The sequence below is a fragment of the Talaromyces atroroseus genome (assembly GCF_001907595.1).
Source record: "Talaromyces atroroseus strain IBT 11181 chromosome Unknown scaffold_11, whole genome shotgun sequence".
In the NCBI taxonomy this organism is placed as follows: Eukaryota; Fungi; Ascomycota; class Eurotiomycetes; order Eurotiales; family Trichocomaceae; genus Talaromyces; species Talaromyces atroroseus.
Window position 1 is genome coordinate 904,747 of NW_017971443.1, and position 24,639 is coordinate 929,385.

The 24,639-nt window shown below is 47.8% G+C and overlaps 6 protein-coding genes across 6 annotated transcripts, besides 1 other annotated feature; 4 read left to right on the forward strand and 2 right to left on the reverse strand.

Moving 5' to 3' along the window:
- Window positions 1-356: 356 nt before the first annotated feature.
- UA08_07598 (hypothetical protein) lies at window positions 357-1,972 on the reverse strand (the record flags this gene model as incomplete). The annotated part of the gene is made up of 4 exons (XM_020262509.1): window positions 357-391; window positions 558-902; window positions 1,231-1,411; window positions 1,634-1,972. 4 exons carry the CDS (start codon window positions 1,970-1,972, stop codon window positions 357-359), a joined length of 900 nt encoding a protein of 299 aa, XP_020117194.1.
- Window positions 1,973-8,132: 6,160 nt separating this feature from the next.
- UA08_07599 (hypothetical protein) lies at window positions 8,133-10,483 on the forward strand (the record flags this gene model as incomplete). Its single annotated transcript, XM_020262510.1, has 2 exons — window positions 8,133-8,744; window positions 8,804-10,483. 2 exons carry the CDS (start codon window positions 8,133-8,135, stop codon window positions 10,481-10,483), a joined length of 2,292 nt encoding a protein of 763 aa, XP_020117386.1.
- Window positions 10,484-10,940: 457 nt separating this feature from the next.
- Window positions 10,941-16,356, reverse strand: UA08_07600 (hypothetical protein; the record flags this gene model as incomplete). The annotated part of the gene is made up of 7 exons (XM_020262511.1): window positions 10,941-10,981; window positions 11,055-11,804; window positions 11,879-12,571; window positions 12,629-14,785; window positions 14,847-15,470; window positions 15,624-15,933; window positions 16,105-16,356. 7 exons carry the CDS (start codon window positions 16,354-16,356, stop codon window positions 10,941-10,943), a joined length of 4,827 nt encoding a protein of 1,608 aa, XP_020117387.1.
- Window positions 16,357-16,501: 145 nt separating this feature from the next.
- UA08_07601 (hypothetical protein) lies at window positions 16,502-18,409 on the forward strand (the record flags this gene model as incomplete). The annotated part of the gene is made up of 7 exons (XM_020262512.1): window positions 16,502-16,661; window positions 16,715-16,980; window positions 17,040-17,054; window positions 17,111-17,302; window positions 17,359-17,834; window positions 17,890-18,166; window positions 18,233-18,409. The coding sequence occupies 7 exons, from the start codon at window positions 16,502-16,504 to the stop codon at window positions 18,407-18,409; spliced, it is 1,563 nt and encodes a 520-aa protein (XP_020117388.1).
- Window positions 18,410-18,966: 557 nt separating this feature from the next.
- Window positions 18,967-20,138, forward strand: UA08_07602 (hypothetical protein; the record flags this gene model as incomplete). Its single annotated transcript, XM_020262513.1, has 4 exons — window positions 18,967-19,045; window positions 19,096-19,579; window positions 19,648-19,800; window positions 19,889-20,138. 4 exons carry the CDS (start codon window positions 18,967-18,969, stop codon window positions 20,136-20,138), a joined length of 966 nt encoding a protein of 321 aa, XP_020117389.1.
- Window positions 20,139-20,430: 292 nt separating this feature from the next.
- Window positions 20,431-20,505: a repeat region (Identified by RepeatMasker using a combination of RepBase library and repeat library created with RepeatScout).
- Window positions 20,506-21,303: 798 nt separating this feature from the next.
- UA08_07603 (hypothetical protein) lies at window positions 21,304-23,106 on the forward strand (the record flags this gene model as incomplete). Its single annotated transcript, XM_020262515.1, has 4 exons — window positions 21,304-21,885; window positions 21,950-22,529; window positions 22,631-22,977; window positions 23,041-23,106. The coding sequence occupies 4 exons, from the start codon at window positions 21,304-21,306 to the stop codon at window positions 23,104-23,106; spliced, it is 1,575 nt and encodes a 524-aa protein (XP_020117382.1).
- Window positions 23,107-24,639: the final 1,533 nt, after the last annotated feature.

Genomic DNA, 24,639 nt, shown 5'->3' on the forward strand with positions numbered 1-24,639 from the left:
AATCGGGGGAAGGAAGATTGAGGTATGGGAATAGAAGATTGGATGAAAAAAAAAAAAAAAAAAAGGGAAAAAAAAAAAGGCACAGAAGGGAAGCACGTAAATGCGGGGATGTGGTATCATAAGGTGTTTGTTTCTCTTTGTAAAAGAAACACCTTTCAAAAAAAAAAAGAAAGAAAGAAAGGAAAGGAAAGGGGGAAAAAAACGAAAAACGAGAAAGAGACCAAGAAGGAGGAGGGAGATAGAATGCAGGAGAAGGTAAGAAAGAATAAATATATTGGTGTGGAAAACATATTGACCGGAGGCGAAGAGAAAAAAAGAGATGGGAGAATTTAAAGATCAAGATGGGGAGGGACCGTCTACTGGTAAGTTCCAGATTGGTTGTTGTCTGGGGCTAAAGAATCAGCCGTCAGCACCACAATGCGAGACGATTATTCGCCAAAACAAAAAAAAAAGGTATTCGTGTCCATGCGATGCGCTTCTTGTAGTGTATCCAAAGGCGAAAGAAGGCAGAAGAAGAGGAAAAAGGAAAAAGACGAACGTGGCGAACAGCTACTTACGTTGCTGGTACACCTGGTTGTTTTGGGCGTAAGGCGAATGCGGATAGTTGCCGTACATCTGACCGTTACCCTGAGGATAGACCATGCCACCGGCGCCTCCAGGAGGGTATTGGCCGGGCACTTGGTTCTCGGCAGCCTGGTAGCCGATTGGGGGCAGCTGAGGTCGCACACCACCGGCGTAGCTGGGCGGTTGACCGGCTTGAGAAGGGTCAGCAGGAGCACCGCCCTCGACCTGGCCGGCCTGCGCCTGGGCAGCAGCCTGACGTTCACGCTCTTCGGCGGCCTTGCGCTGGTTCTCCTCCTCCTTCTTGCGGGCCTTCCATTCCTTGCGGATTTCTTTGAACTCTGGAGGCGGAGTCAGTAAGAGGTATAAAAATGCATGTATATGTACATATGTGTATATATGTGTATATATATACCGGTGGGGGCAGAATTAACGTTGCCGCCGGTGCCAACGCTACTGCGTGGCCTAGCATGGAGTGTTGTGTAACGCGACTAAAGGATGCGGGCGTCACTAGCCCCCGTTAAGGCCAAGCCAGCTACCACACACACATACGCTGAGCTAACGTACAACAGACACATCCAATGCCAATTAATGCAATGCATCTACGGGCAGCGCAACGACACAAAAAGCAGAGAGTCACGGGCGAATTGGAAAAGCAAGGGGAGATACCTTCTGGTGTCCGCTTAGAGCCATGCGACTGCATCGTGACATGCGCGTTGAGATGGTTCAATGTACCGTATGCTTTCTCACAGCCATTCCAGCCACACTTGTACATACGCTCGATCTCTTCGTAACGGCGACGGGGACGCTTGTGCTGTTGGGCGCCGGGGATAGGAACGAATGAGTAAACCTAGAAGGAGACACAACGTGAGTCAATGCCACGAAATGCGCGTAAATATAACGCGGCAAAATCAGTAATTCCGGCAAAGGCCGCCCCAGGAAATGACATGCACGATCCAATTTTGATTTTTTCTTTTCCTTCCGTTTTCTTTTTCGTTTCATTTTACCAATAAAAGAAAAAAAAAAAAAAAAAAAAAGAAATAGATCGTGCGCCAGAACCAAAAGCACGTACCTGGCCAGGGCGCGGCCCCGCGGTTGTAGCAGGGGAGGCAGAACCAACCGTTGGAGGGGCAGGGGAGCTATAAGGACCCTGCATGGCATGTTGCTGGTGAGGATATCCATGCGACCACTCTGGACGCGCATACATCTGAGGAGGAGGGTGTCCCTGGTACTGGGACATGTCGTGGCCCTGCGGATTGTAGGGCGAGTAAGGTGGAGGGTAAGTTGGGCTTGAGGCCGCAATTGAGGGATCTATAGGCAGGTCCGCGTCAGACTTTAAGTTCGACTGATTGCGATGGTCATCATTCTTTCCATCGTTCAGGGTGGTAGACGAACTCGTTGCTTGAGCCATGGCTGCTGGCGCACCGCGGGATTGTGTATGCGGTGGCAGGGATGATACTGAGGCTGACGAGCGTGAGAGAAAGTCCGGAGGAAAGTTCGCGGGACGTGCGTTGATAATCGGCTTGCGGATAGATCTAACCTCTGGCGCGATAGCTGCGAGGTCTCAGAATTTGGCAAACCTGACTGCGGGTAATCAGATTCAGGCGTCCATAAAATGGTTGCTTTTTTTTTTTCGGAGTTGCTTTCTTTTTGGTATGTGACAACCAAAAATAAAAATAAAAATAAAGCACAAGAAGGGCAAAAAATAATAACAAACCCTCCCAGACAAGGGACCGCGCGCGTACCTGTTCAAAGTGATAAACAAAAGTTGCCTCTTTGTCGAGTTGTAACTTGGCTCTGTACCACACAGAGAGGGAGCTTGGGTATCAGCAAGATAGTAGTTGTTTTGAAATCGACGCGAAAGTGACTAGAACAGACGCGGTGGCAAAAACAACGTTTAAAGAAAGTGTCTGATGAAATTTAGACAGACAAGCTTCCGGTGGTTTGACGCGGTCGACAGTCTAAAAAAAGGCACGGACGACAGGCGATTTGTTATGATAAGTGAGCCCTTCGGGTCCTCTGGGGGAGCAGCGAGGCTTAATCGACTTAGTCGCCTTTTTTAGGGTGACGGTACGGAAATGGTTTGCAGTTTGCGGCGGGTGTACGCTTGTACTTGTACTAGTCTGGCGTAGTCCGTAGTAAGATACAGTGGTGTACCAGAAAGAGAGAGTCGGGCTTGACCGAGTGGGATGACGCGCGCGCGCAGACAGAGTTCGCAGGTACGTTAATTCTTGAACAGAACAGATAAACGTAGGTGGTATTTTATTTTTCGCCCTAACAGGCTACAGCTCTGCAGGATACACTTGAGGGAAAAGGGGAAAGCGACGAGGCGAAGTGGGCTTTCCCTAAATTTTTTTTCCAGGAGTTGGAGCTGCTCGAAAAGGGAGAGAAATGCGACTTTGGTCTCTCGAGTCCTCGTGGGATCCGTGGGTACGGTGGAGAATTTCGCGCGTGGAGCCCGTAATATTGAGAGCGAGTATCTTTTTTGCGGCGTCAAGCGCAGCCAACAAATAGACCCCCACCAGTGATGGGAATAATCCTGAGCAGTTATAGCACAATGGCTTTCTTTTTTGCGAAGGTTTGGGAGGCCGGAAGATTCGGCTTGGCGGAGAGTTTGTTGTCGCGCGTTGCGGCCGGCTTTCGTTTTTTTTTTTTTTTTTTTTTTTTTTTTTTCCTTCCTTTTTTTTCCTTCTTTGTGCTGTTGTCACAAGTAAAATGGGTTATCGCCAGCAAATTGCGTGAGCGGCGCTTTGCCCGATTACGCCAGAAGGATCGAGGACCAGGGCCAACCACAAGTGGCAATGGCGGGAAAAAAAAGTGGGTGCGGTTTGCTGTGAGTGGACTGCGGGCTGATAACAAAGGTAAATTTTTTTCCCTCGTTTCTGGCTCGCTCACGCTCACAGGACGATTTGATCAATGATAGATAGCTAGCTAGCTAAGACTAATAGCTCCCGGTACCCGCAGTTCGGTTAGCTAGCAGCGTGGGTAGCGTCGTAGCGGTACCGGCGTGGGAGGAAAGACGCCCCTGGGTCGGATGGAGAGATGACAGCGTCGCATAGAGCGTTGACTTGCTGAGAACGGTTAGACGTGGCCCTAGTGAGGAAGCGGGCGTAGCGCAGTTTGGGGGAAACGTACGATTCGTGGTATTTTGATATCTCGCGTCGCGTAATTAACAGACACGTTTTGACAAATGCCCAACGCGAGACGTTGAGCAAGCAGCACACGGCGCAGACAGGCAGCAGCAGTTCGACGGCCGTCAATGAGAGGAGAGAGAAACAGAAAATGTTTAGGGGGGGCGGTTGAGGGAATTGGGAAGGGCGGCGAGAAAGAGGGAAGGCGTGGCTGGAGCGGCTTAGTAAGAAACTTTGGCACGCGCCGGTACGCTCGTTACCAGCAGCGCTGTGCAGTGTCGCGGAATTATGCGTAATTATGCGTATTTCTCGTCATGCTCGGTTATCATCTGCACCCATAGCAAAGTATAGGCCATGATCACTCTCTCCCCCAAAGATTTAGCCGGCGCATTGCACAGGCAGCTAAACGGGCATAGTCAGGAACGGGATCTTAGTCTAGTATCTAGCCTGCGGGTAGACCATAGCATCCTCTCACTCCATCCTTCTTTTGCTGTCCAGGGTACGCTGTTCAACTATCGTTCAGTCAACGCGGAACAAGTGATACTCGCATTCCGAGCAGATATCGTGACTGGAGCATTGCCTGCCAGGAAATCAAATCCACTGGGCCAATCAGCAGCCGGGTACGCAGTGGGGCAGTCTGACTCGCGACCGTTCATTATTATTTCATGGCGTTAATATACATTAACATCATTGATATCATTAATGCGAAAACAACTAATCCAGCTACCCAGCCGAGCAATTGCCGACATCCATCTATAATATCATCTCCCCCAGCTGCGGTCAACTAATGCTACGTCGAGCCCTGTCATAGCATAGCATTACAGTAGTAACAGTGGGGAAGCCACAATCCCGCCTTAGCACGCCGACCATCGACCAATCCAGCATGATCAGCGCTGGCGTCTTCTGGCGAAATATCGATTTATGCAGCACGGTTACGCCGTACAGTTGCGAGCTTTGAACAGGTGATCCAATTTGGCCCCAAAAGTCTCCATTTTCCCAATATCGGTCATCTCACCGCTCTGATAGGTGGGCGTCGAGTCATGTGTGATTTGTCCTCGTTATCGCTCGACGCTCAGAAGCGGGTGGGCCAATCAGCGCGGCGTCTTGGGTGCGTTTTGCTTTTTTATTTTTTATTTTTTTTTATTTTTTTTTTTTTCTGTCTGTCTGTTATATTGGGCGGAACGGGGAGCAGGGTAGCATTCCGCTGGTTACGTACGGCGTATTTGTCCTCTGAGTACCTGGAGGGCCGAGGCTGAACAGCTAATATAAGAAATGGTGGATCTGGATAATCCCTATCTGTCCAATTTTGTAGCTACTTTCCCACATCCATATATAGATAGTGGCCTATTCATCGTGATCCTCAAACTCAGGGTCGGTCTCCGTATCTGCGTACGGATGAAGGAAGTACCGCTAACCCCACCCTCCGGGCAGATCAGCCAATCAGCGCATCCGCTCGATCACAACTTCCTCTTCGGGCCGCGTACATGCCCATGCAGGAATCTCCCCGACCACGCTGCAATCCGATTGGCCGATGGATGCTGACTGCATATTCAGTTACATGCAAAATGGTACGGATATATGGACTCCCCTAACTTGTTGTATGCACCGCTTTTCTTCCGTAAGAGTGTACACTGTGCAGTGTCGGAGTATATACTCCATGTAGTATATACTATATAGTACATTGCGGTAGAAAGTCTAACTCGGTCTACGTGGCAGCTTTCAACCATGGTCTTGCAGTTGTGCTGGAGATACACGGAGTTAACCTATCAATATCAATCAATATACGTATTCTCTCGTACGAGCAGCTACAGCGGAGCCAAAAGCTCCGTTGCCGACCGAGTTGTATACATTGGTACTTTTCAGTATATCGTTTTTTTCTTGTCTTGCTTTTTGTCCCCCCAAAAAAGGAGCATGGAGTAACGCATCGTCTCCATCATAGTCTCTCCAGCGCTCCAATATGCTGGTGGGTTCCTTATCATCGATACAAACCATGGTACCTTACTCGGTGCTAAATTTTAATGTATTCAGCGGACGGGAAGTTCCGCTATTTTAGTGCGATTATTACTTGACGTAGCAAATGCATACATATCAAGAAGTAAATATACGAAGTAGCTAACTCTAAAAGGGAATACGTTTTTTCGACTGGCAATGGCATCATATCTTTATATGTGGAACTCAGCTGAATACTCGATATGGAGACTATGTCGCACATAACCATCGTACTCAGTACATAGTCATACTGTATTAGCTAAGGTCAGACCCTGGAAGTAGGCGCAAGCCAAGGATCGAGCGGGTAGACCGATACTATATACTATTTAGTAGTTAGTGATTTAGTATAATATAGTTGGCTAGTAGTTATACCTAAATAACAAGCAGATATTTAACTAACTACAAGTCATGATTGGACTGTATACACCATACTCTATGCTTTTACTATATACATAGATACTATACTCATACCAGTCAACTTGGATGATGGCCAGTAAATACATGCTAGACACTATGACACTAATGGTGTACTAATCCATGTGCCTGTCCGCTCTGTCCAACGTAGTACGTACATGCATGCCAATCCAATTACCCATGCCCATGCCATCCCATGTCTAGCATGCCACGCTCCCTAGCGTTGCTCTAAGTCTTTTTTTTTGTCCGGAGTCCATGCATAGAACGTTCTTGGTGCGTTCGATTGTAGGACAGGGTCCTGTCTAGCTAGCAGCTAGCTAGTAGCTATCCCGTACCTTACATAGTGCGACTCGTATTGCTTAATTGGATGCTTTTTAGCTAACTTAGTTGTGGCTGTTGTGCGACCTTCCTTTCTCTTTTTTTTTTTTTCTTTTTTTTTTTTGTCATGTGTATATTAAAATAGATTTAACGTTAGGGCTGTTAGTGTTAGTGCTTAGTGCCTACTATGTACGGAGTAACTATATCTAACTACAAGTTAGCTAAGAGTACATCTCGTACTACTGCTAGTCATCTTAGTACGTATCATAAACTTCGAATTCTATAGCCCTAAATAAGTATGCCCACTGCGCACAGAGTAGCACGGCCTGCGTCTATCAACTATGGAGTCGATTAGCATGGCTTTAGTTCAAACACTAAGTGCGTAGTGTAGATCCATTTAGCATCTTATATAGTTTATTTAGTTAGCATAGTCAACACCTAGCGTGTTGTTTCATGTTTATTTTCTATTTTTTTCCCTGCATGGCGTCCATGCTCAGCCGATTAGGTTTTGATCAACTACCTAGTCTAGACTATACTTAGTGCAGAGTATATAGAGCAAACAAGTAACTAAGATCAGATGGACGGCTTCGACACCACATAGTTCGAACACATCTGTAGCTTATAAATATGGGCTTGTAGATCAATGTATAGTTAGATAAGTGTGAGCAGGAGATGTGAATCGTTATTGCGAGACCTCACGATGTGCGAATACCTAGGACTTATCTATAAGGAGCATACTAGGTGTTGACAAAGATTCTGAAATGCTTCGGCCTGAGAGAACATAAACATATCAATGCCGAGTAGTGGTATATCAGTCTGAAAAAGAACAGTGAGAAATCATCAAGATTACAATGCCTGATTCTGGCTCGACTCCTTGCTTAGGTATAATGCTATATATATATATATGCAGATGTTCCGACCATGCAGTCAACTGGCACTGCATACTACGTAGAAGATTCCATATCATTTCTCTGTTCTCATAGACATCCAAATAGGAGAACGTCCTATATGTCCTGAGAACGGAGAGACAGGATTGATCATGCTAGAGAGCATGTCATGGTTTCTAGAGAGAGCACTTGAGGGCACATACGGCAAGATACGAATTGTTCCAGGGTTTGTGATGTGAAGGGACTCCGTATAAACAAGAACAGCTGCACTGCCATATAAAAACCATACAAACATCTAACTTGTATGGTTATTTGTTACCTCACTTTCATGCCTAGGTACTCTCATCGTTGCTCATGATATTCTCAATGCTTTGGAGTAGAAACAGCCACAATTATCCAACAACTAAGTGACATGGCCGATCGATTAACGCATAGGCTAAAAATCCATTACATTCGTGCGTAGATATCCTACTCTCATCGATATATTCTATTTTATCGATAAAATCTACAGAGGTGCGTTGGGCGATATCAGACTACGCTAATACTATTTCGGCATGTTAATATTACATAAGCCGTCGGAAGCTGGGTCGGAGTTTCTTACTCTTTTGGAAATTTTCTGGTTCCTGAGCTTCTCTTTTTCCTGCACGTCCATCATCACGACCGTTATCTCGGGCTTGCCATCTATATCTGTCTGATCTTGTTGAATTTTTCTTTTCCAGATTATTCATTGATTTGAATTCTATTTTTTTTTTAGTCTCCGTGCGTGGCTGGCGATTGTTCTTGATGCCTGGTTGCCGCTCCCAACTTTACAGAATATAAACCTCCCGCTGCGATGCTTCGTTGTAGCAATGTGTGCCTCCGATACTTGGGTGCCGGCACTCGAATCCACTCCGCGGGCTCACAAGCATTGTTGAAAGCCAGTGCCCTGCCTCGCTCTCGATTCGATTCATTCCAGCGAAATGCGTCTTCCGCCACGCAACCTTACCCGTTCGATACCGAAAATGATTACTCCGAGCAATGGGACAGGAACAGGGAAAGGCGACCCCGCGTCAGACAAGTTGGCACAGGCTTGGAGGACTCATATCGAAACGTACGACTCTCAGAAACCCTGAGCTACTCGCGCAAGCAGAAAAAGAGGGCCAGACGAGAGATTCGTGGCGATAATAAAGAGGTGGATTTGCTCATGGAACTTTCCAAAGGTAGGAGTCTGCCCGAAGGAGTCAATCCGACCGTTGTGAACAAGGAGTTGCAGTGGTTGAAGGATCCCAAGGAGCTGTCAAATCGTGTGGCAAGGCTGCTTGATGCGGGCCAGGTTCCGTTGGCTGTTGCTATGATACGAAAGTCGGAATCGTTGAGAATAGATTCCTCAGCTGCTTGGAATAGGTTGTTGGGGCACTGCTTTAAACGAGGGGCGCCTTTGGCGGCGTTCAAGTTTTACAATGATGTAAGCGTTTCTCTTCTTTTTCTTGGTCATCTCTTAACATGGCATTGTTTTCCTTGCAGATGAAGAAAAGGGCCCGCGCACCCACTGACCGTACTTACACTGTCATGCTGAGGGGATTATGTTTACGGTCCAGACAATCTGTGAAGCACGTCGAACTTGCCAAAAGAGTCTACCAACAATTGCTTTCTCCGAGTTCAGGTGTACAGCCTTCCCACTATCATCACCACGCAATGCTTGAAGTTTGCGGGACATATCACGATATGGACGCCCTGTGGGATGTCATCGGAAAACTGCCTGAGAACGGGCGCAGCAAACCGAACGCCCAGACATTCACCGTGATTCTCATGGCCTTGCGCAACTCTTTCGACAACGACATAGAATCCATCCCCGAGGATAAAATGGAATTGAGGAAGAAGAAACGCGAAAGTTTCATCCGCGATTCTAAGCGGATATGGTTGGAGATTATAACGCAGTGGCAGAAGGGCCAGCTGGAAATTGACAACGAGCTTGTTGGCGCCATGGCTACTGTTCTCTCGGATCCCATGGACGAGCTCAATTCGTACAATGTTCTCGCTCTGTTCAACCAAACAATGGGCATCCCGATTCTTCTCTCACAGCCCAAGGATCTCTCGATGAAGGGCTCCGCGCAAGGAAAGTGGGAAGCTGCTGTGCGTGCCAGCAAAGACCGACCTAATTATACCAATTGGCAGTCTCTAAACTCGGAATCAGACGCTGCTGATGAAGAAGAGCTGGAAGATATTCCATTCGAAGAAGAAGGAAATCATGGCCTAGAGGACGAAAACGCATGGGAACACAATCTAGAAGGTGTCTTTGACCCAGTGGACAAAGTCAATACTGCAGACGGGCCGTCTTTCCTTGTGCCAAATAATATGGTACTCAACCATATTCTCACTGTATGCCGGATTTTGTCAAAAGGCACGGCTGCAGGAAGGGGTTATTGGAACCTATTCACCTTGGATGAGAAGGGCTACAACGTGAAACCAGACGAGGGCAACTTTCACGAGTATCTGCGACTTTTGCGAATTTCTCGATCTAGTCACACCGCAGTCGACGTGATAAAGCAGCAAATGGTCCCCGCGGGCTTGGTTGAAGGAAAGACGTTCCATATTGCGATGAGCTGTTGTCTCCGCGACCGAACCAACCCCAACGTGCTCGTCAACGCGCAAGCTCTTCTAAGTCTTATGAAAGACACTCTCCCTCTCCCCGACCCCAGACCACTGAAAAGCTTCATCGATCTCTCCGACGCACTCACCGAAAACCCTCAATGGCTCCTTGGTCTCCGGGGACTAGAAGACATTGACCAAAACTCGACAAATCTCACCATGATGGGTCGAAACATGAGATGGGCGCTCCATAAAACCGTCATCGCCAGTCTTGAACCGCATATAAACCGACTGTACGAGTCAATGAAGCAGCAAGCAGATCTTCCGCCGCCATCGTTCTCCGCGCCATCACCGTCCGCAGACGCCGTGAATGGCTTCCTTGCGGTTGAATTCATGATCAAAGCCCGCGAGATGTTGGACAAATGTTTAGGGTCACAGTTTGAGGATATCATCACGAAATCTGACCGGGACTGGGTTGCGCCGCTGGCTATCAAATTGAGAATGTTCTCAAAGTCCGAGGTCGCCAACAAGCTTCGGAAAGCGCATATTCGTCCTTTGACTCATCATTATTTGTCTGAAAAGGCTGCTGAAACTGAGGACGCTCAATCATGCTGATCTCGCTCTCTCTCATTCTTGTACTATCTTGAGACTTGTATTATATGCATCTTCTTATATTTATCATGCATGCATGACAGGCGTTATTGGGATGCGTAGGTAGGGGCGTTGGATATAGATACCTGTATTATAACTAATAGAGACACATGTCGATATATTTACAATCAAATATCATTCCATTCCGCATTGTTACTTTTACCATATTTTAGGGCTTTTCTCGTGAGCCTTAGCAGGTATACTTTTAAAGAATAGAAAGAAAGAAAGACAAGATTTGAAAAAGAGGTAAAACGATCGAAATGAACCAGCTCGCCGAGCGTGGAAGGAGTCTCCATAATTTTGAAAACGACAAAAGAGAAAAGAAAGTCTAGTCTAAGTTTTCTTAGATAACAGCTTATATTACAAATAGAGAGAGTGGTGCAAACTTCTAGAAAGACAAGGGCAACATCAGTAGGGGGTTCTACGCCTTCTTCCATGATCTCACACGACCAAGGTAATATACTGCAAGTGTAAAGAAGATATTGAATCCGACATAAGCCCAAAGCAAGCCAAAATTCCGCCACCGAGTACTTACTATAAGATATATCCCGGCCCTCCAGGAACTGATCCGCTGCCTGAAGTGTACAATACGTGCATTGACTAGTGCTATCCGGATTCAAAAGCTTGCCGGCAGCATCTCCGGCGGCTTGCAGATAGGGCTCGAGGTACTCTCCGCAAGAGGCATACCCTTGCGGCACGTCGAAGACACTTAGCTCATTCTCTGCACAATTGACCGGTCTGCCACTGACCCCCGCCGCAATTATTGCGTTGACAAGATATGTCATTGGGGAAACGCGGTACATGAAGTCCCAGAAACCCGGAAGAGCAACCTGCGGCACTAGCACACCATTGAAAACGAGAGTCATGTTGAAGAGCATGGTGGCAATGAGACCGGCAGTTTCGGCGTCGGGCAAGGCGGCGACTACCGCATGAGCGAATGTTGATCCATAAATGAAGAACTGCACGATCAGGAGTAGCATGATACCTTGGCGCTGAGAGTCCACAATGCCGTAGACCGGGTAGACAAAGCATGCGAAGACAATGACGGCGACGAAGATCTGATAGGGTATTTCGGCTATGATATTGGCTCCCAAAAAGGCGGCCCAATGGTATGTTTTCGACGGGCGTTCTCGGACCTCGTAGAGGTCTCGCTGGAAGATAAATTGGGGCATGATTTGTTGGACTAGTGCGGTGAAGATTGCAATCATCATGAAGACCGCGAAGATCAATGATTGTAGGCCTTGTTGGGATGTGCCGGGGATGTAGAAAGAAAATCCGACGAAGACTGTTGCAAATGTAGAGTTAAAAAAAAAAGAGGGTCCCAAAGTATTTTTTTTTGGAGCAATTGCGAAGACTCACGAGCTGATACAAGGCACAAGGCTAGCTTTCCATATATGTATTGAGGTGATCGCCAGTATTGTTGAAAGATGCGACGAAGCACGGAGATGAATTGGTCTTTAAAAGGCATCGCGAATGCCGAAGCGTCGATGTCAGTGGTTGAAGAAGCTTCCTGGTGTGCGAGTACTCCGCGATCGTTATCCAAGACCATCGTCACTTCAGCTGCCTCAGTGCTGTTCTTCCACAGTGTAGGCCAGTCCAGTCCGGCCTTTTCGTTTGTTTTCGTATCTGTAACTTGTTCTAGGATATATTCAGCCGGATTCTCAGAGTCGTCACATCTTCTAGCCCCTTGTCTCTCGAAGTAGTTGAGAACCGTACGAGATTCTGGGCCAATATCGCCGAAATAGACGGTACGACCACCTTTTGCAAGAAACAAGAGGCGATCGAACTGCTGAAACAGCATAGCCGAAGGTTGATGGATGGTGCAAAGAACAGCCTGACCACTCGATGCAAGGCGACGTAAAAGCGCGACGATGGTCCATGATGACTGGCTATCTAGTCCGGAGGTCGGCTCATCAAGAAACAAAAGCAACGCAGGCTTCGCAGCAAGCTCTACACCGATGGTGAGAAGCTTCCGTTGCTCGACGTTCAATCCTTCACCTGGAATCCCCACGATAGCGTCCGCGTACTCCTCCATATTGAGCATGCGAATGACTAGTTATAAAGATCAGTAAGTTTTACTTCATAGGCTCTCAATTGATTAAAACTAACCTTTTTCAACGTATTCATATTTCTCTGCCAGCGAAACAGACTTGGGCTGACGAAGGTAGGCCGAAAAACGTAGCGATTCGCGAACAGTTGCGGTATGAAGGTGTAGATCTTGCTGTTGAACATAACCTGTATTGCGCTCAAAGCTTGCACTAAGCGGAGAACCGCTTACTAGCATATCCCCAGTTACAACTCCAACCGAAATACGCCGAGAGAGAACATTCAGTAGGGTCGTCTTGCCAGCTCCAGAAGCACCCATTAGGGCCGTCAAAGTTCCGGGTTTCACCCAACCGCTGACCTCATCTAGTAAGCGGCGTTTCTCCTTTTTGATATGAATATCGTAGCAGACATTGCGCCACGTGAACGTATCCTTTTGTGGCGGCATTATAATGTCCTCGGGTGTTGCATGCTCCTGTTCTGCAATGGTAATGGATGCTTGAGGATCCTTCGCAGACTTTTGAAAGGCAAGGGGAACTTTGCCATGTAGGAAAACAAGGCTCTCGGCCGTTGAAGAGAAGCCTGTATTAAACTCAGTGAGAACAAGGTAGAGAGCGAGGAAGGCGACGGTGAAGGCGCAAAGAATCCCAAAATTTCTCCACAGGTGACTATACTCATAGCCATAGCTGGCGGAAAGATAACGATCCCCATTGACGAATAGCTCACCAGCAATAGCACCTTTCTCACCACAAATGAATGACGTGCTGGATCCAGTAGTAAATCCCGGATACGCCGGTATAACGTTCGAACAAGGATAGTCACGTTCGTGGAACTGGTTGACAGCTAATGCCTCGAATGCATACCTCAGAGGATTAATATAAGATATCCATCTAAACCAAGGGTGCATATTGTGGTCAGGAAGCAGGTAGCCGGTGTAGATGACTGTAGCTAAAAGTATAACACCCGCAGCAGCAAGAGCTTGGGGTATAGCTTTTGTTGCAGCTGCCAAGCAGCGAAAGATTTGGCTCATACAAAGCAAAGCCATCGTGACGAAAAGATAGAATACAAAGAACGGACCAGCCTCATAACGTAGCCCACACATAAAGTAGAACACGACATTGAAAATCAGGCTGGTTCCGACCTTGATGGGAATGTCTGCGAAAACTCCGGCAAGGGCTTCAGTGAATGGGTGATAAAAGGCGTACGAAGCATGCTTTTCCACAACGGGGCGTTGCGCGTATAAATTCTGGATCTCAGTCACCGTGAGAAGCGAGTTCAGAAGAATGGCAAAAAACAACGCTGACATCTCCGAGCCGAAGGCCTGTGTCCCAAATGGAGTTCCATAGTATAGTGACCCAATGATGATTGAGAAAATAACTTGTCCAATCATCAAAGTCAATGTGGAAGCGATATCATTCCAGGTACGTTGGTAAAACCGCCTGACGCAAATTCTGATTTGGGTTGGGATGCTGATCAAGTACGAAGACGTAGAACGTGCATATTTTGCTTGTCGGTTCAGATGACTTCCCTTGAATGCCTCTAGGTGTTCGAAATCGACACTGTGCACCTTGGCAGTGTCCAACATATCCTTCATCAGCCGCTGGTAGTGGACGCTGCTCCGCCAGTGGGCTTCAAACTCTTCAGGTGTTCGGGGAACTTTGTTTTCGAAGCCCTCCGAGGCCTGTCGCTCATTTGAATTCGTCACACTGGTTAAGAAGTCTGCAGTTGTTTGCCTGGCAGGGCATTTCCAACCCATGTCTTGGAAGTATTGTTTCGCCTGCGACGTGGAACCAAAGAAAATCTCGCGTCCTTGATAAAGCACTGCAACCTTGTCAAAGGAATTGTAAATAGCCTGAGAGGGCTGGTACAGAGTCGCAAGGTGTGTTGACCCAAAGATTCCAGAGCTCATTTTAAGTGCCTTAACAAAATCCAGCGACGATGCGGAATCCAGACCGCGTGTGGCATTGTCCCAGCAACAAAGTGGCGAGTTGGCTAGGGCCATCTCTGCAACCGATACACGCTTTCTCTCACCTCCGCTGACACCTCGAACAAAGTCCGACCCGACTTTGGTGTTGATAGTATGTGACAGGCCGAAGACAGCCATAACCACATTCCGCATATGTTCAATATATTCCTGCTTCGACATGCCGTCCGGACGGCAGCGGGGGGCACGCGCTGCTGCGGCAAATTCAAGGGTTTCTCCGACTGTGAGGTGCGGAAAGTCTGCCAGATGCATTCATTAGTAGTCTTGGATATCATACAGCGCGTGTTTTGAACTGCTCACGCTTCTCAACTTCTTGGTTATAGAGGATTTCACCCATGAAGTTCTCTCTCATCAAGGACTGAGGGATCCCATCATAACTGATGGATGACTCTGGGGACAAGTCCAGTCCATTTGTCTCTGCAGAAATTGTTTTCAAAAAGGTGGAACATCCAGCGCCAGGTCTACCGAGCACCAAGAGCATCTCGCCTCGGTTGACTAAACCGTGAAAATCGTGCAGAATCGTCTTGGGCTCTTGGTGGCCACGTCGAAATAATGCGCCATCGAGGATGGGCGATAGAAGCGCCGATGCCACTGTATGTTGGGTTTGGATCTCAGACCCAGCGCCTCGAACGGTGACATTCTTGAAAGTAACACCGCTTCTCCGCCCAGCGTTGTCCTGCTCAAATTGCCTTACCTCGTGCAACATCCACTTGGACAAGTCAAACTCGGGACTTGTGGGATCAAGTTCTGCAGGTTGGCCTTCCCCCGTTCCCTGACCTCCTGATTTCATGGATTGCCAGGTGGCAATCCTCCTCAGCTCCTCTTGCTCACGTTGAGACCATGCGGCAGTAGAGTAGTCTGCCGGGTGGTCTTCGTCACCCATTGCCTCTGTGACGGTGCTCATCTGAGCCTTCTGGAATGTTGCTATTTACGTTAGGAGAAACGAACGGAGGGCAGTATAGAGAAGCGCAATGTATGTGTGAATATTTCGATGCAGACACGAGACGAGATGTTATTATATACAGTGACGAACAGATGCCCTTCGGCAAAATCTGTACCAACAGCCCACCCCCCTACCCTCCAGAGAGTGATAAATAGGGCCCCAGTGGGAGCCCATACTCGCAATGTCTCGCGACAGATGACTCGGGCGTTCGTGAGGACTTCTCCGAGTCTGATGGCGGATGTGGATCCTTATTTTCCGAAAACCGAGGTCACGGGACTCGGGTGTCGTTGAGGAACTTTGATGAAGCCCGTCTTCGTCTTCCGAGATTCGTTCGATGTCAAACGATGGCCGAAAGACTTCAACCTCGAGTCGCCAAGTCTTGCGATAATTGCAAGGCGAGGAAAATCCGATGTTTACGTGGGTCTTCGTTTGCTCGTCTTGATCCTAGCAGTCGTTTATCTGACGACTGGGCCAAATAGGTACTCCGAGGAGCACGGTTTGCATTGCTTGTCAGGTACAAACGAGAGCCGTCGCTGGATGATGCTGCGTTGGAAGAGGAGGCTAAGTTCCTAACAATGGCCAGAAACGAAATGTAGATTGCAATTACAGCCTTACGCGGAGGCAACTAAAACCGAAGGAGTCGCCTGCTTGGCCTAGTCCAGGTGTGTGGACATAGAACTTCATCCATAAATTCCGATGAACGCTGATCACAAGCATAGGTGCTTCCAACCTCGATGCGCTTTCGACACCTTCACTGTCGTCTGCAGGCACTTCGAGATTGTACGTCGACCACATCCTCGTAGACAGACAGGCGGATGGAAGACATCGCGATGCATGCTCCATTTTCAAGGTCAGGCTGCTGGCCATATTTCACTGCTATTGACTAGATCTAACCGGACCAAGACACACGGGAATCAAGGTATCTTCCAATGGCCGACGCAGATCCTTTCAGTAACTCACAATCTATCCAGTGGCCAGTAATGGCATGACTTTCTTCTCAGAGAGTCACATTATGTCACTTACGCAAATTCTTGGCCATAACAGACTCCGCGAGCTGATTGAAACCATGGGTGATTCGATTCATCGGCGTGCATTTGACGTTGGAATCAAGTTCACCATGCCGGATTCGCCTATCCAAACCGGCCCAGACGACGCGGCTCGTTACATCGCAAGTCAGCTAAGCCTCTGACCCATGTTTAGCTCCCACTACTAATGGTTATCTCAGCTTACTTTCGTAAGTTACACCCTCTGTCGCCCTTTCTCGATCGTCAGTCTTTCGAGGAAATGGCCTTGGGGCCGGGCATATCAGAGCTCTTAGCAAAGAGTGCCGCCTTCAATGCGCTCTATCATACTGTACTAGCGCTAGGTTGCCAATATATCGATGGTGGCTCCTTTGATCCTGGAGAAGGAAAGGCATGGAAATATTTTCAAATAGCGTTGGGTCTATTCCCGAAATTGCTTGTTCCGATTGATGGCTTGGTTCATGTGCAAGTGCGTACTCATAAACTTATAGGACTTGAAAGAAAGAGTCTACTTACATATTTATTCAGGCTTTGACCGCGATGGTGAGGATGCAAAGACGTTCTTCTAATCCACCTTGCTCATTCTAATGCTGTATTAGGCAATATTTGCCATGAATTTCTCCTGTATTCAGATTTCAGATACTTTGATCTCCGAAGCTGCGAGATTAGTCCAAGTTCTCGGGTACAACGCCGCGTACGTGCCGGGAAATGATGAAAAGGCCTGTCACAGGGTGTTCTGGGTCATCTACTGGCAGGAGAGAGTATTTTGTTTCTTCCGTGGGCGCGCTTCAGTAAGTTGACCTAGAAATCATTATGCGCAAGAGCTAACCAATGTAATAATATTAAGATGATACCCGAATACGACATAGGCTGCCCTGTTCCGGATATTACTGAAACGCCAACTGATGGGTTAGACTGGCTGCTAGTGACGGCACGCCTGGGCCGGTTAATGTCGCGGATGTATGAATGCCTCTTTTCTGTAAGTGCGGTCCAGATGCCTAAAGAAACTCGCCTTGCAGCTATCGAGTCCATGTTCTACGAGCTGGAAGTATGGAGAGGCTCTGTCCCAGAAGAGTTGCGACCCAACACGTCCAGCTTCTCTTCCAATGCCGATAAAGCATATGGATCAGCACATGAGATGAGGACCCAGTTACAGTTCCTATATTACGCTTTGATTGTCTCCCTGTGTCGCCTGCGAATACATCTTTCCGCCGATCAGCATAATCCGTCTGACCAGGAAATCAAGCTTCGACTGATGGAAGCAGCGCGGAGCATTATTTATCTCAGCAGACACATTGAGCATGAACCGCATGTCCCTGTTTGGTATAGAAAGCAAGGTCTTCTTTAACGGTCTGATCAGAAACTAATGGGAAGACAGGGAGATTGGCATGGTACCTATATCTGCCCTCTTCGTTATATTCGACTTCGTCGTTCATAATCCGCTCCACCAAGAGACCAATATCAATCTTGCATTTCTGGATATAGCGAGTGGGTATTTTAGCCGCTGGGAAGTTAGTCATAAGGGCTCATTTCCCGAGTTTTCCATTTCGGAGTTTTCCCATATTGCCCGGGAGTTTGTGCGGGATTCGCACATCAGATCTCAGCAAGAAGTGCCAGTCACCGAAGGCATTTCAGACCAGCGTAGTCAAAACAATGTGAGTTTCTTTGAAGACTTTTGCGCCTTCCTTGTATCGTTAGCTGATATCTCGGTTCTCCGTTAGGGTGATGAGCCCTTGGATCCGTCCGCTGCTACTGGCTCATTTGCTGCTCTGTCGGGCTATCTTTTCTATCCTGAAGACCCTCTTCAACCAGTCCTCGGGAACTCTATGCTGGCGGCGACCGACTTATCCTCCATATTCAATGCGCCTTACTGGCCTCCGTATACCGCGGGATTCTAGGTGCTATGCTCACCTTCTCTCTTCCATCGGTTTGAAGGCCCAATGATACTTGAACATCACGTGAGACTCTGACATCAACCAATCAGAATGTAGGGCCCAGTGTCTTAGCCAATCACGTAAACGCATGTCCCCACTTCAGTGTTGTGCAGTAACAACAAAACTATAAGTGAATGAATGTATTTCATATTTTTACACCGCATATTTTTGTTATTATATTCCAGGGGCCCTCAAGGTATGGGATAGATGCAATCCGATTCCCTGATACAATATTCCGAGTAAAACTACGAATATGCATGTTGTCGTAAACTAATGTATCCATCAAGTGTGGGTCTGACGGCCCAGAAATGCCACTCTAGCTTCTCCCCCAACCCCGACCTGATGGATGGATGCAACTTGATTGTTGTGATACCTCTCTCCCGTTGTTCTGTACAGACTTCGATTTCACGCAGACAGCCTGATTTCGTCAATTAAATCGATTTGAAAGCCACAGTCGACTCGGATTGAATCGAATTGATTGAGTTGAGAGCCTGTTTACTTACCTGGCTGCTGCCTGCAAGATGGCTTCCCATCATATTGTTCTGGAAGACGACGACGAGGACATCCTTGATAACGACCTTATTGATGCTGACGATGACGGTTCGTCTTGCTCTTTTCATTTCGCTTCTATGTCTACAGAAATGACCAAGCTAATGTCTTGTCTCCGTACCGCGCAAAAACAGCTGCCATCGAGGCCGACGACCCTTTGAATACATCCGACACCGCACCACTACGCGGCAATATCCGATCCGACACAAACGCCGGCCCTTCTTCGTCTTCACGGAGCGCTGGTGGAGGAGGAATAGGTGGCGGCTTTACGTCTAATTATCTGACATCCTCAATACCCGGTGAAGACCGGCGCGCGCCGCAAAACACCATCGATGAGACGGTATGGCAGACATTATCGCGCGATCTTCTTGCGGTATGGGAGAAGATGAGACAGGTGCTGTATCCCAAGTATCTGCTTGGTGGCCTCCTCGGCCAGCAAGGCGGCGGTATTGGTGCTGCGGAGCGCGGGGAGGCTGGTAGTTCGGGCTTTGGTCGTGGGTTGCGCGGGTTGGTGGGTAGATGGCCTGATGCGGACGTTGTGCTTCAGAGTGGTATGAGTGAGGGTTTGCGGGACTGGGATCTATGGTATGGATGATTCATTCCTTCTTGTTCTTCCTGAGGTGCAAAAAAAAGAAGACTAATTGGTGTTGCAGGGGACCGCTTATTTTCTGCTTGCTTCTTAGCATGTTTCTGTCCATGCGTGCTCATGACGAACAGTCGTCTCTTGTCTTTTCTGGTGTCTTTTCTATTGTGTGGATTGGCGAGGCTATTGTCACGTTGCAGATCAAGTTGCTTGGAGGGAACATGTACGCAATCCACCCTTCCCCCCTCCCCTTTCTCCTCTAAGCAATATTCAATATGGTGTTGGTTAATGACGAAGCTGACTTGCTACAGCTCCTTCTTCCAGTCCGTCTGCATCATCGGATATACCTTGTTCCCTCTTGTCATCGCCGCCCTTCTCAGTGCGTTGGGTCTGCCTATGATTGTGCGGATCCCAGTCTACATCGTTCTCATCGCCTGGGCTATGGCAGCTGGAGTCAGCATTCTGGGTGGCTCGGGTGTCGTTCGCAACCGTGTGGGAATCGCAGTCTACCCATTGCTCGTGTTTTATGTCTCGATTGGCTGTCTGTGTTTTATCAGTTAAACGAGCTGCGTCTTTATTTCTTCTCTTCCGGGTTCCAGGGGTCGCTGCCATGTTGCATTATGTATTATTTGGTGATACTCTTCTCTTTGCATACGAGCAAGCACCACAGTTACAGTTCTAGCGCACTCTTGAATGTCATCTGCCATCTTGTATGATAGATATCATATATCGTATCTGATATTATTTGTACCTTACTCCCTCCGTATTCTCAATTGATCCCCAATGACCTGAAGCCCGGGAATACCAAATCAAAGAATCCTGCTGTTCCTCCAGCTTGGTCCTGGTCCTGGTCTGCCGTCACTGGTGTTCTTGTTCTTGTTGTTGTTGCTGTTGTTGCTGTTGTTGCTGTTGTTGCTGTTGTTGCCGTGGGGCACCCAAGGCAGCCTTAGCGTCGTCGCACGTAGCAAGTTTCTTTGCCTGCCAGCTCTCTACTTCATTCTTCCCCTCACTCCACTGTCTCTGTCTAATCACACCAGCTTCTCTCCTTCTGCTTCTTCTCACGCAGCACTCCGTCAATCGCCGACTCGTCTTCCGGTCCAGAAGCGGAGAACTGCAGACCAAGCTTGGATCGATCGGTCGGCTTTTGCGCCCAGCGAGAGGGGCATTTCAGGTCTCTCCCCAACGCACGTATCGCTCGCTATATTGTCCAAATTCGACTACACAATACGATAAAGACAAGTCTCCTGCGAGTGGCAGGTTTTCTGCAAATACACGAAAAAGCCTTGGAGAGGAAAGGGAAGATTTTTGTTTTCCTGATTGTCTGGTTAGATATCTACTCTATCTTAGCTAGTCGACTTCTCTCCGCTCACTCCCGAACGTTTCGTTGTTTGTCGTCAATCGCCATTTCGACGTTTTTCCGGAATCGTTTTACCGTCAAGAAAATTTCCTCTTCTCTTCGTGTCGTTCTTCTCATATTCTTCGAACCAAGTCTGAAAAAGACGCTTTTATCTGGTTGTCTTGGCCTGTACGACCGGAGAAAGACCTCTGGTATAGCAACCCCTCGCGTCCGTTTATTCTCATTCTCATTCTCATTCTCGTTCTCGTTCTCGGTTCGAACGTGGACTGCAGGACAGGTGCTAAACAGGTGCAGTTACAAAGAATCGAAATTCTTCTTCGGCGTTGACCCCGCCCTGCCCTTCACCTTCATTACACCCTTACCATCACTATGACTGCCGCTTCGGAAGAAGGGGATATTCCCACCGCAGCTCGCACCGAGGCAGACCTCGTCAAGGAGGAAGACCCAAAGACAGCCTCCGATAATGATACGGCAGAACCCGAGCGTCCCGTGCGAAGGAAGCTTCAAGAGACGCGAATCACATCAGACGGAAATCCTTCCGTGCCAAATGACGACGACGAGGCTGAAAACTCATTAGACGACGACAGGGGCCGTTTAAAGAAGAGGTCTCATGATGACCTGCAAAATGAGGAAGAGATGACCGAGCAACAGCAACATCGGCCCGAGAGCGGACATCGTAGGAAGAGGTCGCGTGACGCCAAAGATGACGATACCGATCGACAGTCCACCCCTGAGCCGAGAACAAACACATCGGCGCACATACTGAGTCCAAAGAAAAAGAGAAGCATAGATCAGCTGCAAGAAGATGGCGGAAGCGCTCTTAGCCAGAATAAGCCAAGCGTCGAGGAGAGTGAGAATGCACGAGCGGAAGGAGAGCGTGAGACAAAAAGATATCGCGACGCTTCAAAGGAGAGACAGACTAGTATTGAGGAAGTGGCTACTTCTGCAAAGGTAAATATTAACTGTTGGGGTATCTGTATAGTGGATTTGCTGCTGATTTTTAAATAATGTTAAGCCGTCTTTACCAAACGCTTTCTTGAACACATCCGCTGTCTCACCGTTTGCCTCGCTAAGCTCCAAGTCATCCGAAGGCCAAGAATCCAAGGCAAAAATCACATCCTCCTCAGCATTCGCTGCATCCGGTCTGGCCTCCTTTGCAGGCCAGGAACAATCGCCCTTTGGAGCATTGGGAAAGCCAGCGAATACGCCGTCGGTTTTTAGTAAGCCGGCTATTACAACCGCAACATCAGAAGAGAAAAAGCCTCTTGGCAGTGGTTTTGCTGCAGCTTCGACTACAAGTTCGTCTTCTCCATTTGGAAATACCGGTGCTTCAGGGTTCGCTGCTCTCGGCTCTGGTTCTGGCTTTGGAAGTGGCTTTGGTGCTACTACTACTGGAGGGTTTGGTGCAAGTACAGGAGGGAAGCTGAGCAGCTTTGCTTCTGCCACTAGTTCAGGCTTTGGTGGTTTACCTGCAAAGCCGTTTGGGGCTGAGCAAGAGGCCGATGAGGAGGAGGAGGAGGAGGACGGGGAGAGCAAGGCAGTAACTGGCACTTTTGAAAAGGAGAAGGAAGACGAACGGTTTTACGAGCAGCAAAGTATGTACACCTATACATTTGTTTCTTTTCTTCCTTCGTTTCACACTTGTCACGCTGTTAAAATTGAAAGAGAAAAGAGAAACCTTGCTAATTTATCACAGTCGAAACCGGCGAAGAGGACGAACGAACTTACTTCTCCTGCAAGGCCAAACTCTTCCATTTCTCCGACAAAGTATGGAAAGAACGAGGCGTGGGCACATTCAAAGTCAACGTCAAAGAGCCTTCGAGCGATGAATCGTCCGAGAGCGACAGCGACAACGAGGCAAGACGCAAGAAGAAGAAATCCGCGCGTATGATTATGCGCGCTGACGGCGTGTTACGCGTTATGCTCAATTCGCCCATTTTCAAGGGCATGCCCGTCGGAGATGTGTCCGGTGACGAACCCAAGGGGAAACAATTGAATCTGGCCAGTGTGGAAGATGGTAAAACCGTGCCATTGCTACTTAGGGTAAGCCACTCTTCGTCTCCCTCGCTTTGGAGAAATGTGTCTACTCACACTTCATTCTCACAGCTTGGCAACGCAGAATCGGCAAAGGAGTTATACCATGTTATAATCGATTTGCAGAAGCATATGTGAACCCAGAACTCGGGCGGGGAAGAGCAGGGGAAATGACAGATTTTGATTAGCTGTTTCTGTCGAACTCTACTTCTAGAGACACATCATTCATTCTTCTTGATATAATGACTTTTGATCTTGGCAGCCCGCCACGCATAATCATCAGTCATTTTTTATCTTCCTGCATGGCCTGAACCGAATATACCTAGCGTTTTCTTCTTCTTCTTCTTCTTCTTCTTCTTCTTCTTTTTGGGATCTCTATGCACATCTCCTTTGATTAAAGTCAAATTATCGAGTGGGAAGAATAGGTATTGTTCTAATATAAACTTTTATTTTAAGACCTTTTTAATACTTCTGACAGGCGGATTAATTAAAGTAATAACTAATCCGTAAGTATGGTTATAGATGTTCTATAAATTTGTCCCTGACAGAGAAGACCCGGTCTGGTATTGGTGCTCGCCATTCTTTTGAATAGGTGTCGCATGATGGGGATGCATGCTATCGTGGTTCTTTTCCATGCCCGCCTACAATAGTTTGTTGAATGCAGCGGCAGCCTAGTGGAATTTGATAAATGGTTCAATTATCTCGCCCTCGACATTGGTTGGTGAAATGACCTTCTCCAGTTCCTTCGACTTTGTGGAAAAGTGGCAAGGATATTGGCGGCGCAATCGAGAATACCCGGGTGTTGACGCTGTATACTGCATTCTTTTATACTTTGCCACCGTTATCACCGTAGGTAATCCCTTGGTGACGAAACTCGGTCTTATCCCAGCCACAGCCCCCCCCCCTTTTTTTTTTTTTTTTTTTTTTTTTGATACCACGCTGCGCGCGATTGAGAAACGCAAACCCTAACAACCCGGAAGTCCGCTATGATATGATTGAGCACTGGAAGCAGGTGTTGTTGACTCGGCATCCAGAGCGTATGAATGAGGCTTGAGTTTTATGGTGTTGCGAACATGACCATTGGCGTAGGAATAGACACAATTAGCGCGTCTCTACAAGCGTTGTTTTACTACCTTCTTCGAAGTCCTTCCCATCTTGAGAAAGTGAAGGCTGAAGTCAGGGATGCAACCGTGTCGAGAATAATATCCTTCTCGGAGACCCAGAGTATGCCCCTTTTTTGCAAGCTTGCGGTAGTTTGTCTCCTACCGTGACTTTTTTTTTTTCCTTGCCCATCCCATGTATGCAGGTATTAATGGTGTAAAATCCAGATCATGGAAGCCCAGAGAATGCATCCTGCTGTTGCATTCGGCCTACCCCGAGTCGTCTCTAAAGGCGGATTGAAGATCGGTGATAGATCTTTTCCCAGCAGGAGTATGCGATATCCTCTCTCCCAGGCTTGCGGCTTGCTAATAATTCCTTTTTCAAAACTATAGACCATTCTCAGCATCAACCTATGGGTGATTCATCGTAGCACTGGATACTTTGGAGCCGACGCACATCAATTTAGCCCGGATCACTCGCTGGCTTCAGCCCAACAGCAAGCACTTGGAGAAATACTACCTTCCGGTCAGTTGTTTTGTAGCTTTCTTCTCAAATTTCCATTCATCTTAC